We start from the raw sequence: 12830 nt of genomic DNA, 5'->3' as shown, positions 1-12830 counted from the left end.
GTGCCTCAGCTTAATAACTACATGAAGAAACACACTTTACTAGACATAATTTTGTATCTATTCGTTCACAATTCTACATTTCAACTATACTGTGCATAACATGAAAGAATTCCCCCTCAGCAGCAATCTCTCCAATGTCCTGCCAATCCTCTGCTCCTGGGATTGTCTTTTCCACAATGTTAACTGTGATAACATGAGTATCAGATGTGATGTTGAAGAATGCTTAAAGGAGAATTACCCAACAATCACCATTTAATACCACAGAGTCCATATCCACAGCCAGACCCTGCAAGCTCCCCACGGAGGTACGGTTTATGATACTGGTTTGGATGGAGTCCTTCAAGATGGCCGCCACACACTCCTCACAGAAGATGTGGCCCTTGGCATGTGGCATGACAAACACAATCCAAAAGTGGACCAGGAGACCGCCTTTGTTGTTACTGCTATAGTGAAAAGAGAGAGAAAGAGAAAAAGAGAAATGTTCAAGGCTACATTACAGAAGGCAGACATGCCGACAGATTCAAGGTCACTGAGCACACGCTTCAAATGAACCTAATGCCCTTCCTTAGGTTGTCTTTCATCCTGCTTAAGGATTTGAAAGAGAATGTCCCATGCTATGTGTGTTCTAATCACTGTGTTGGATTCAAATTTGAAAGCATTACTACTGCACAGCTGCATCTCCACAGAGATTCTCCTAAAGGGTATCCAACCAGAAGTCACTACCCACTGCAAATAACTTGGTCCAACTGACCTGCTAACATTCCACTTCTCCAGATGAGAAAATTGAGGACAAAGTATAGTACAAATATCACACAGCTAATATGAAGTGGATCTAGAAACAGAGTCCAATTTTCTTTTCAAGCTGACCAGAGTCTGATGGTGCTCTCTGTAGGAAGTAACTTTGGAAATGGAAGGTAAGGAAAACAATTTGATTCCCTTCAAGGCTTTACAATATCTTTACTGTGCGCCTAGGAGTTACGAGTCTCTGCAGCTATACTCGGGGTAGGAGACAGGTGGATGTAGTAGGCAGAGCACAGTTTTTCCTAAGAAATTATTATCTTACCATGAGATTCTTTGTTTCCTTCTCAGACAATATTTATTGGCTAGTTTTTCACTGAAAATATTTTGAAAAGTAGTGGCCTATGCCATATTCCTATCCCCACCATCCCCCCACCATGGTGACCGTGTTTGTGGCCATTTTCCCTAGCCTGACTGCAATTGGGATTCCATCTAGGTGGAGGAAGGCAGTCTTGGTAAATTTAAAACAGACTTGGTGTGACAGCCCGGCAGACAGTTGGGTCACTAGTTTTGCTAAAGGGGGTATTAGGCACCAAAAAATTATTTCTGAGTTGGGGAGTTTGTTGCAAGGATGGTAAGAATTTCAGAAGTAGGGGCATACATTACCTGACGTCTACAACCACAGACTGCTTATAAAATTTGGAGAAAGCAGATGTTGTATAAACAAAGTTTACCTGAAAATAAAGAGATTATCTTAATTCCTTCAAACTTGCTTTCTTAGGGCCACATTCCAATAGCCAGTAGAGTAGAAAGCAGGCTTTAAACAGAAGACTTCTAACTCCAAACCCAGATAATATCTCTTGATTTTAATTAAATCCTTACTTCTGAAGCAGTTCTTACAACTGCCCGTTATTCTTACCCATTTTTCTCTCTTTAAAGTCTATCATCAAGTTTAACTTCTGTGTTCTTTCTATTTCTAATATTAGTTTTCTCCATAACTTAAAAAATCAAACTCATATTTATCTATAGCTTCAGATCTACTTATTCTCAAGGACAAATTCCAATATTAGCCACAAGGCGGCGTCTGGTGCCTAAAGTCAGGCTAACTGTCCCCAGCGGAGCTGATCCAAAACTCAAAGGAAACCTTTTTCAGTAAACACACCTTCTTTGTCCTCATTTAGCTTTCCTAAAGCCAAACCCATTCTCTTCTCAAAACACCCACCCAAACGCCCAAATCTTAAAAATTTTATAATATTGCGTAAAATAATATAAGGATTATATATAAGTTTAAAGTAGTCACGCAACACACACAGACACACAGACACAGACACACAGACACAGACACACACACACACACACACACACACACACACACATTCATACTGCCTAAACCTGCTGGGCCTCCATTGGTTTGGTTTGGATCCTCCCTGCCTGCCTAGTGACCATCATTTGAGGCATAATTGGTGCAGCTATAGTCGAGGTGAGGAATTTCTGGTTGTAGCTATTGGCAGTTGGTAAGAAATGACCCGACAATGGCTGTCACTCTCAAAGCCCTCCTCATGTCCTGCTGCAGTGAGGTCACTGGCAACCCTCTGCATTGCTGCTGAAGCCTTCCCATTGTCCCTCTGTGCCAGGAGCCCTGAATAGACTTTTCTCCTAGATGCTTTTAGAGACTCATCTGTGGGAGTGAGGAGAGATGTGCATAATTCATGACAGCTCTGATTCTGTATTATGTATAATGTAAAAAATAACTAGAGAACAGCTTAAATGTCCAATAAAAGGGGATTTGTTAACTTCGGGACTATTAACACTTGCTTTTAAAAGAACATTGGCTTGCACAGGAAGCACAAAAGTCAATGTTGAGAGAAAAACATCACACTATAACAGCAACTGCTAATACTGCAATATCACAGCAACCTCACATCATTATAGGTCAGAATCACAGCTTGGCCTCTGGAAATGACATCGAAAAACTGGTTACTGCCTTCTCTAATGCTTTTCTGAATTTTAGCAATTTTACATTATTTATCATTTGAATAAAAAGCACATTTTTAAAAAAAGTAAAAAGATGGCCAGTGCGGTACTGAAATAAATATGTAGAAATCACAAAATTAATGGGTATGTTTGAATTTCAGAACTGGAGGCTATTTTAAAGGCTACATGATATTCTTTATTTCACAGAGGAGAAAAATAGAAGTTAAAAAGCCACCTGAATGTGATTGTGTCTTATGGTGAAGATGGATGTAATAGAGAGAAGAAAGGTGGGTGTATTTTAGAGCACAGATAAACGAAATCTTATGTTTCCTTCCAACAGCTTTCCCTATCTTCGATTTCCTAAACCCATCGAGCCAGAACATTGAAGAAACCCATCCCCCACCCCTGCCCCTGTTGTCTCCACCCTCGTGCACCGGCAGCCTCACCACTTGCTGAACTGTCTTTGCCACGGAGAGAAATTCCCTAGACTCCTTCTGCCGGTACTCGGGAAGAAACTCAATGTTGGTGATGCGGAACATCCCAACAAAATAAAAGGCATCTTTGCTCTCTGTCTTACCTGCAAAACAAGAGAGAAGGCAGTGAGGTTGGACAGCTAAGAAGGCCTGATGCACGCTGGCCAGAGTCTCCTAAGATTATGTCATCTTAGGCAAATACGTTCTTTAGTGCACATCAGAATCTGTAAAACTCAAAACTAGACTTAGTGGTATCTTTCTCCATCACCAGCCAGTTATCATAGCTCTTAACACAATCTGCTCATCTTATCTGCTACTGGTAAGTACTTAAAGGCAAGGTTTAAAGGTAAAGCTACATTTCTTGGAGTCTACTCTGGTGTCTCTAGAGGGTTAAGAACATACACAGTTCTCATGGCTTCCATGTCTGCAAGCTGTAAGGGGTGGGGGGTGGGGGAGGAGGAGGGTGTACCATCACAGCCTGAGCTACAGTTAGCGTGACAAAGAAAAAGAAGAGAAACCTCCCAACTGTTTGGAGCTTCCACTGAGCTACTGGCTGCCTTGATTCAATACTGCCCAATATTCAGTAATGAGGCCACACTTCTTACCCTACACAACACATGGAGCAGTTATCCTTACCAGGATGGCCTTCAGCTCAGCCTGGGGTCACTCCTACTCAAATCGCTCTGGGAACTCTAAGACTAGGTTTCTTGGCGTGAACTTTGCTGACAGATGGACAGAGACAAGGCTGGCTGCCTCTGCATGGGCTCAGGGTCCAGGAGGACAAGGAGATGGCTGGGGAATTGGAGTCTAGCCTTCTCACACCACCCCCTTCCTCACAATGCTGGGTGTTTAACTTGTGCTAGGCAAGCACTATACACTGGACCACAGTCTCCTCTTCATCTACAGTCTATCTCCTGTCTCTGCAGCATCTTATGGTATGTTTTTATTTTATTAATATATACTTAGTGATTGGCACATTTACTGCCATGCTGGGAACCATGGCCCTGCACTCTCCACTGAGCTACACTCCTGCCATCTTTTAAGACAGTCTCACAAGGATCGCACAAGTCTGACCCTGAACTTTCAATCTTCCTACCTCCATCTCTCAAGTGCTAGAATTGCAGTCCTTTGCTGCCAAGACAGACTCCTCACAGTGTTTTGCCACTCCCTTCCCTGTGGCTGTCACCCCTGGGCAGTAGCCTTAAGGTCTCTGAGGAAATACACAGTAAGCCACTGTTTTATCTCAGTTATCAATGTAGTAAGTTCTTGATTTACCTTTGGGCCTCTAGACATTTGGTAGGGAAGAAAAAAAGGGAGAGGTAGCAGAAACAGAGAAAGAAAATGCCTTCAGGTGAAGCTAAACAAAAGATGGTTGGATTTAAAAGACAGAATCCAATTTTCTGAGGAACCGTCAGACTGATTTCCAGAGTGGTTGTACCAGCTTGCAATCCCACCCGCAATGGAGGAGTATTTTTCTTTCTCCATACCCCCCAGAGCTCCCAGGGACTAAAGGACCAACCAACACATGGAGGGACCCATGGCTCCAGTCACATATGTAACAGAGGATGGCCTTGTCAGACATCAGTAGGAGGAGAGGCCCTTGGTCCTGAGGAGGCTTGATGCCAATGCCCCAGTGTGGGGTGATACCAAGGTGGTAGGTGGGAGTGGGTAGGTAGGGGAACGCCCTCATAGAAGCAGGGGATGGGATAGGGGGTCTTAGGAGGGGAAACCAGGAAAGAGGATAGCATTTGAAATATAAATAAAGAAAATATCCAATTAAAAAAAAGATGGAACCCATAGGAGTGTCAGAATTACCCCTCTTATGAGGTATGTCTGGGGTTACTTAGGCCAAAGCAATGAGTTGAGGCTGTGGAAGTATGAGGAACAAAGAGTAAAGGCAGAAAGCCTGGGATTTAGGGGGAGTGGGGTGGGGGGGGTTGGTCTTCTCTTTGCTATTTTTTGATCATTAGGCTCCTGGGCTTGGCAGATCATCTTACCGCACCCCTAGAGTGTCCCACTGAATCTTATACTTAAAACTAGTAATTGCTTTTGGTTTGTTTTCCAAGGAGACACTTCTTAGGTATCATCATCATCATCATCATCATCATCATCATCATCATCATCTCACACATCCTTCTCTGGTCGGTATGCACTCAAAGGGCAGAACAGCGGCAATGTGGGGTGATGATCAATTTAGCATTGAATTCAGTTATTTAATACTTTTATCTTGGCCCAGTGCACAAATCCCTGTTGTTCTCCCTGATTAATTTTCTGCTTCATTGCTTATGGGCACCTTCTATGACTGAACTGTATATGTCAAAACTATCCTGTTTTCTACTAAACATTTCTTACTTATCAAACATGTTCTCTTTGGTTCTCTATGACTGTTTCCATTAAATGACCATCTCTGGCTTTAACACAAATAAGCTACTTCTGTATAATGTGTTCCCAAAATGATAATTACAAGGTATTTCCAGGAAACCATGGGAAATAAGTGCTCTGTATTCATACAAAGTGTGTTGCCTTCGTTGCCCGTTGTCTTAACTAACCCCATGAGCCTATAATCTCCTGGGACTCAGAAATGGTATCTGGCCTATCAACCTATTCCATGCCTATCACAGAAGTCAACTCAGCATTGGCATCCCACACTGCATCCAGTGAGCTTCCAAGAGTCCATTTTAGAGGCATGGTCTCAATTCCATCTCTAGGCCCATTGTGTGCCCCTCTCCAGTGACTACAAAATAGCCCCCATCCCTCTTGGGTAACCAACATGTGGGCTTTTCAAAAGTAGAAAATGCATCAGTAAGTTTCTAAAGATTGCCTTGGTGCTTAGATTGATCCAAACAAACTATTAAGGATCAACTTGTAAGGATAAGTAAGTGACTTAAACCGCTCAAGAACATTCATAGATTCTTTGCCTAGAATCCTCTTGACTTACGATCACATTTTAATATCCTCGAGAACAGATGGAGGCAAGCTGCTGCTCTATGTATAGCATTTCTGACACCAAATGTGTGGGCTTTGTCTCTTCACCAAGCGACTCTCCAATTCTCTGCAGAGAGTAATGTGTATCCAGTGACTTCCTGTAGCTATGCAGAGTTAATGCCTCATTCTCATAATGAGATAAACTAGCCTCAGATAAACTACAAGTAGTATACCTCTAAGCAGTCCATGCTGCTTCTAAAAATTAGGAGTTCCCTAACACCCTCAATTGTAATCATTTGTTACACTCGTTCATTTCATTCTTATTAATCATTATTTATCGATTAGGACAAATAATATTATAAAGAGCACAGATTAGGTGAACTGGCTCATCAGGGTGAAGCTCGGGTGTGCCTGGACTTAACTTCTGTCCCTGTGGGGCTTGAACACAGCTCCTCCCAGCAAATACACCAACTCACAAGTGTTCTGAACCCTGATTTGTAGGTGTTTTTGCAGATGCCCTATTATGAAAGCATGATTGATTAAGTCATTAATTTCCAACCTCTCTCTTCTTTCCAATGTGGTCTCAAATTAGAAGATACAGACTGGCAATGACATGTTGGGTCTTCTGTCTTTCTTGGTGCTTCCAGGTACCAATCATCTTATCAATATTAGAAAACCAAGACAATACAAAAGCAATATTCTTAGAAGCTCTGTGTTAGCAACTAAGAACTAGATCTTGACAAAATATTATAACAAAAGATGTTTCCATCTACTATTATTTAGGACATTATAAGAATTTCAGAAGCTACATATCGAAAGGCTGGGGTTGAGACACCATGTATGTATTTGCTTTTGTGCTATTATGTGCATTTTGTATTAAATGTATTAGATACATAAGAATGCCAATACAAGTCAACCAAGTTACTAGGTTGAATTAATGTTTTATAGAAAAAAAAAGAATTTACTTGTCACGTGTGCCCCAAAGGATCAATCAGATTGACAAAAACATAGTCACAGGAGCAAAAGCATAACTGGAAGACAAAGATGTTTATATTAAATGGGGCTCAGGGAGGTGGGAATTTCTGGTTGCCTAGTAACAGGCTGTGGGCGGAAGGCAGAAATGAAACAGCTCAGTGTTCCATTCATTTCTTAAAAGCTACACATGCATGGCATTTATGAGCAAGTCAAGTCCTCCTGGGCATCCTCTGCAGCTCCTCCCTCCTCCCTCCTCCCTCCTCCCTCCTCCCTCCTCCCTCCTCTTCTTCCCACCCAAGGGAAGAAAGTAATGGTGATAAAGAAGAAATGGTGGACAATTCTGGTGGCTTTCCCCTTAAAGTCTCAACTCCATCTTTCCAAACAGTGTGTCTGTCTGGGAAAGAAGGAAAAAAATCTACCAGAAGAGGCCAGAGACTGGTTATGCCTGCCGATTTAGGCAGGACTTGCCCCACCCACAAAGGAACTTAAACATTAACTTACTGATATAGAGCCATAGAAGTGTCCAGGCTGTGACTGCCAGGATGAATAAAAACACTGTGAAGAGAATGATTTTATTTTGAACATTCCAAAAGGGAGCTCTCTTCTTGGGCTGCTTCCGGAGCCTGGGTTTGCCAATGGGTTTTCGAGGTGGTCTTCTCCCCGGTAGCTTCCCTGGGACACTGACCACCTGGATGGAGATGTTGGATATCTTTAAAAAAGAAAAAAAGAGCAAACCATCAATTAGAGACAATCCCAACCTCAGTGGAGTGACTCCTGCAGGAGATGCCAGGGCTAGGAGGCTGATCAGTCAAGCTACCCACATGCGTGTAATAAGTGGCTTTGAGTTTGGTACAATATGAAGCTCAGAAAATACAGACAATAGGGCCTGGCAAGCAAAAGAGCTCTGTGAGTAAAATTTGGTGCTTGCTACCAAACCTGATGACATGTTTGGTTCCCCTAAACCCATAGGTCTCAACCTTCCTAATTTGGCAACCCTTTAATACAGTTCCTCATGTTGTGGTGAAGATCTGTATTGAGCCATGTAATTGTTTTCATTGCTATTTCCTAACTGTAATTTTACGACGGTTTTGAATCATAATGTAAATAAATATTCGTGTTTCCTGATGGTCTTCAGGCACCCCTGTGAAAGGGTTGTTGGACACCAAAGAGGTAGAGACTCACAGGTGAAGAACTACTGCCCTAATCCCACAAGGGAAGAAGGAATGAACAATTCCTGAGAGTTATTATCTGAACACACACACACACACACACACACACACACACTCACGCACGCATGCATGCATACATGCATGCACACTCTTATAATGGAAAAAAGAAAAACTAGATGGTGTGCCAACCCCAGAGCATATATCCCAGTACTCCATCGCTATTGGAAGACACTGTGGAGCAGAGGCCTGACTGCAATAAACCAAGCAGACAAAGAGATCTGAGGGTTGGGGAGTAAGAAAAGGATTATGACGTGCAGATGCCCGAGTCGACATCGCCATCTTTGTCTATTTCTTTTGCTGCACTGATTTGGTTTTTAATTTAAATGTCAGAAATAATTGAGTTTACAGACATTTGTTTCATGAGAGAAGATCTTCCTATGTCGCTCAAGCTGCCCTTGAACTCATAATTCTCCTGCCTCAGTATCCTCATTGTTGAGATTACGAAAAGGTATTGCCATGCCCAGATATTTTTGACCTTTAAAGGCTTGTATTATTCAGATTTTCTCTTGTATTCTTGTTTTTCTGTCTGGGGGTGAGATGGAAAATAAGCATACACATGAGTTTCTCACATAAATATACTGATTTCCTCACTGTAACTTCCTCACAGGGGTAGGGAGACAAACTAAAGAGGTGTGATTGTTTTTGCTGGCCTGGAGAGTAGGACACCAACCCTGTCGTTTTGTCGGTGACAGGCACTGAACTGGTGGGTGACTCAGCTTCTCAATCATAAATAAAAGAATCTTTCTAAACTGAAGGTAGAAATGAAGTAGATGACTCATTAGCTGGTAAAATTGATGGTTTATGAACATTCGATTGCTTGAAAAGGAGGAAATGCATTATTTAGCTGTTTCCTCTCCTCCTCTTTTATTTTCCCCTCTACCTTCTGTCATTTGATTCTGTGAATTCTTTAATAATGCATGTGAGAGTTTAGCTTCTTAGACAAAGAGATTTATACATGTCAGGGTAACTAAACTCCAGTGATGAAATAACTTTTAAACACACATTCTTTTAATGACAGCATTCCAAGAAAAAACAAAAAAACAAAACAAAACAAAAAAAAAAAAACGAAACAACAATGTTGAAGGAGTAAATCTCTGGACATCTCTGTTAGCCTTACCTCATCCTCTCACCCTCTTCCTCCTTCTTCCCATCCAACTGCCACGTTTTCCAGCCTTTAATCCTGCCAACTAATGGGATAATATGGGGCCAAGTACACTTTGCATTATTCATGATGCCCTTGTTCTCTTTGCCAAACATCCTTGTCAACCCTTGGAATGAAAAGCTGCTGTATCTCTCATGGTGAAAGGGAACTAGACAGACTTTATTTGATGTGGGTTCTTGAAGGGTTGAGTTTGTTCTTTGGAAAGAAAATGAGCCACTCACTGTAGGAAGAGTTAAGTGTGGTGTCAAAGCTACTTTCAAGCATAACTCCAAAGAAGTGTATGGAAATGCCAACACATATAGAATAGCAGGGCCCAAGCTGGATCTTTAAGTACCAGAACACATTATAGGCAGTCTCAGTTAGCACTGCTGATTAAATTTTAAAGTGGAATTTACGTAGCAATTAGTACAATTTCCCTGGACTTTTCTAAAAACAGTATCAATCCATTACCAACTACAATCCTTTAAAACAAGCTCACATTCACAAGACCTATTAAAGACTGTAAGAATTAAGTATTTAATTATGTCTTCTTTGTTTTTCACAGCCACAGGGATTCCTTTCACTGACAGTACCCAGTGTTCAGGGGAGAGTGAGGGCTGCCCATGGCTGTACTTACTTTGAGGTCTGAGGACTTGCAGGAAGGATCATGTTTCTCGTTGTCCATTTTCCTTCTTCTGTGTTTGACCATGTAGGGAAGTCTGTGGGCCCGTGTTCACTCTCTTCCTCCCATGCTAGCTTGAGAAGAATGGAGAGGCAGTTACAGTGTTCAGCTAGCTTACAGGGGAACGGAGTCAGCTTACCACCCGGGTCCAGTTCAGAAACAGAAGCTGTCTTCCTGCTCCACTGTAAAGTTAAAGGGACCCAGCGTGCAGCATCTCCCTGACAATGATAGGTTTCTGAAGGTAGCTCTGTGATGAATCAGGGGCTCAATTCCCTACCAGAAATGCAATCCATCAGTCTGAACGTATTGACAAATCTTATTAAGATTGAGTTAACCAAGCAGACATTTCCCTATTGTCCCCTCTGTGTCCTCATCTTATGTGTAACTTCAGAATGATCACCTTGCATTTGCTCTTCACGTTTACCTTCTTCAAGCTTTTCTGAGTCTACAAGACCAGGCTCCTTTGCTCAGACTATCAAGAGGACTGTTCTACTTATGCCAAGAAGTCCCTACTGGCTACACAATAGAAAGAGCAAGCAATTAAACCGGGTATGGATCTTAATCCTAGAACTTGGGAGATAGAAACTGAAGGACAGGAACATTATGTGGACTCAATGGGTTATATTTAGCAATATATATATATATATATATGTATATATATATATTCTTCTGTGTTTGACCATGTAGGGAAGTCTGCGGGTGTATATATATACACACACACATATGTGTGTGTGTGTGTGTGTGTGTGTGTGTGTAATAACAATTGATTAATGAAAAGAAAGAACATAAATTTTAAGGAATGTGAGAATGGGGTTATATGGGAGGCTTTGGGGAGAGGAAAGGGAAGAGAGAAATGTCATTAAAACACAATCTCAAAAAACAAACAAACAAACAAACAAAAAACAAAATACACTCCAGTTTGGGTGAAGAGATATGTGCCGAACACGTGTCTGAGTGTTAAGGGTGGATGCTAAACGTGGGCTTTATTGATGACATTAAGTTCTTTCGGTGCAAAGTTCTAAATGTTTCTTGCTAAGATGCAATTGTGTGTTTATAGACAGGAGCCTAGCATGGCTGCCCCTCCAAGAGGCCCAACAAGCAGCTGACAGAGACAGAGGTAGATACTTAGACCCAACCAAAAGACAGAAGTTGGGGAGCTCTGTGGTTAAATTAGAGAAAGACTGGAAGAAGTTGTGGAGGAAGGTGACCTCGTAGGAAGACTAGCAGTCTCAACTAACCTGAGGTCTCTCAGACACTGAGCCACCAACCAGGCAGAATGCATTAGCTGGTCTGAGGCCCCCAACACATATAGAGCAGAGGACTGCCTGGTTTAGCCTCAGTGAGAGAAGATGCACCAAACCCTTGAGAGACTTGAGGCCCCAGGGAGTGAGGAGGCCTGGAGGTGTGGGGGGACAGGGGTGGGGAGGAGGAATGGGATGAGGAGATGTTGGAGGGGGGGACCCGGAGGGGGCTAAGAACTGGACTGTAAAAAAAGATTAAAGATAATTAAAAAAAAAAAGATGCTGGCCAGGAAATGATCATCTCTGGGAGTGAACTACACCAAACAGCCATAGATCTGAAGAGATGTGAGGAAATCTGGAGTATGGGGAAGACGAGCTCATAAGCAGCATTCTTCAACCTCTGTATTGTTTTAACTGTTATTGGAGTTCTGAGAAAGGGTTCCTTAAATTCCAGAATGTATCACAAAAGACAACCTAAGGAGCAAACGTTGGCTAATAATCCCATTATGAACAGCTTGAAAGACAGACCCTCTCATCAGTCAAGGTCCTGTGCAGAGGGGCATGAGTGACCTAGCTCCAAGGAGAAATATCTCTCCAGACTGGGTCAGCAGTTGTCATGAAGAAAACAAACTTAACCTCAGGGTAAATTCTACCCATAAAACCTTTGCAAGTGTTCCACTCTCTGCACCAAAGCTACTGCTTCCTGAAGGCTTGACAAAGCTCTGAGTCACACACCCAGCCCAAGCAAGGTTCTGAGACCTTGGCAGAGAGGCACCCGGCAGTGGTGCCTAACTGCAGGTGAGGCCAGCTTTCCATCAGCTAAGAAGTGCATTTCCACCACTGAGGCCCCGCTTCCCCCTGCTGTGATGAATGCACACAGAGAGAGCTGCCATCTGATGGTCGCTGGCTGCCAAGCCCTCAAGATGGGCTGAGAATCTCAAGGTTGCTCTGGTCATTCCTAGTGCTCTGTAATAAACTGATGGCTTCCCTTTCCCTCTTGACTCACAAGAAGGACTGGGATCCTAATGCTTCGTGTCATATCCCATGGATCTTCAAGAACAGAATGATCATCTTTGATCTGGACTACTCTGTCTTTAACTGGGTTCCCTCCTTTAGGCCCCACCCATGATGCTGACCTCTGTGCTCAACGCTGAAAAGCAAGGCTTCCAAAAATGACTGCAGCATCACATTATTCCTTTACAGACAGAAGCTCGTTTTATCTGTCCCTGCATCCTGCCATTCAAGATCTTTCTTAGTGTAACACAGAAACACCTATGTCCTTCTGTCACAGAAACAGATCCATCCAATTAGGCATTTCAGTCTCTCAGTGTACTCCTCTATCCATCTGCTTATCCACTTATATGCCACTTACTGCATGGCATTCGGTGACACATAGCAAATACTGTTTTTCTTAAAAACATTTTTTAAGATTTATTTATTTATATGCACATA

The 12830-nt window shown here is 42.4% G+C and overlaps 1 protein-coding gene across 2 annotated transcripts in view; it reads right to left on the bottom strand.

Moving 5' to 3' along the window:
• The window catches only part of Tmprss7 (transmembrane serine protease 7), a 37190-nt gene extending 27050 nt beyond the window's left edge, over positions 1 to 10140 (bottom strand). The window contains exons 1-5 of one of the 2 annotated variants that reach the window (XM_052158336.1): positions 10093 to 10140; positions 7587 to 7794; positions 3159 to 3289; positions 1405 to 1472; positions 250 to 443 (exon numbers count right to left, since the gene is read on the bottom strand). In XM_052158336.1, the coding sequence (XP_052014296.1) occupies positions 250 to 443; positions 1405 to 1472; positions 3159 to 3289; positions 7587 to 7794; positions 10093 to 10140 (649 nt within the window). Of the gene's footprint in view, positions 1 to 249; positions 444 to 1404; positions 1473 to 3158; positions 3290 to 7586; positions 7795 to 10092 lie in introns of those variants that run through there. The other variant, XM_052158337.1, reaches the window with a different exon arrangement.
• Between the last annotated feature and the right edge of the window lie 2690 nt (positions 10141 to 12830).

This window comes from Apodemus sylvaticus, chromosome 15 (genome assembly GCF_947179515.1).
Source record: "Apodemus sylvaticus chromosome 15, mApoSyl1.1, whole genome shotgun sequence".
Taxonomy (NCBI): Eukaryota; Metazoa; Chordata; class Mammalia; order Rodentia; family Muridae; genus Apodemus; species Apodemus sylvaticus.
Note: the sequence above shows the minus strand (reverse complement) of the source record. Positions and strands in the feature narration are given on the sequence as shown.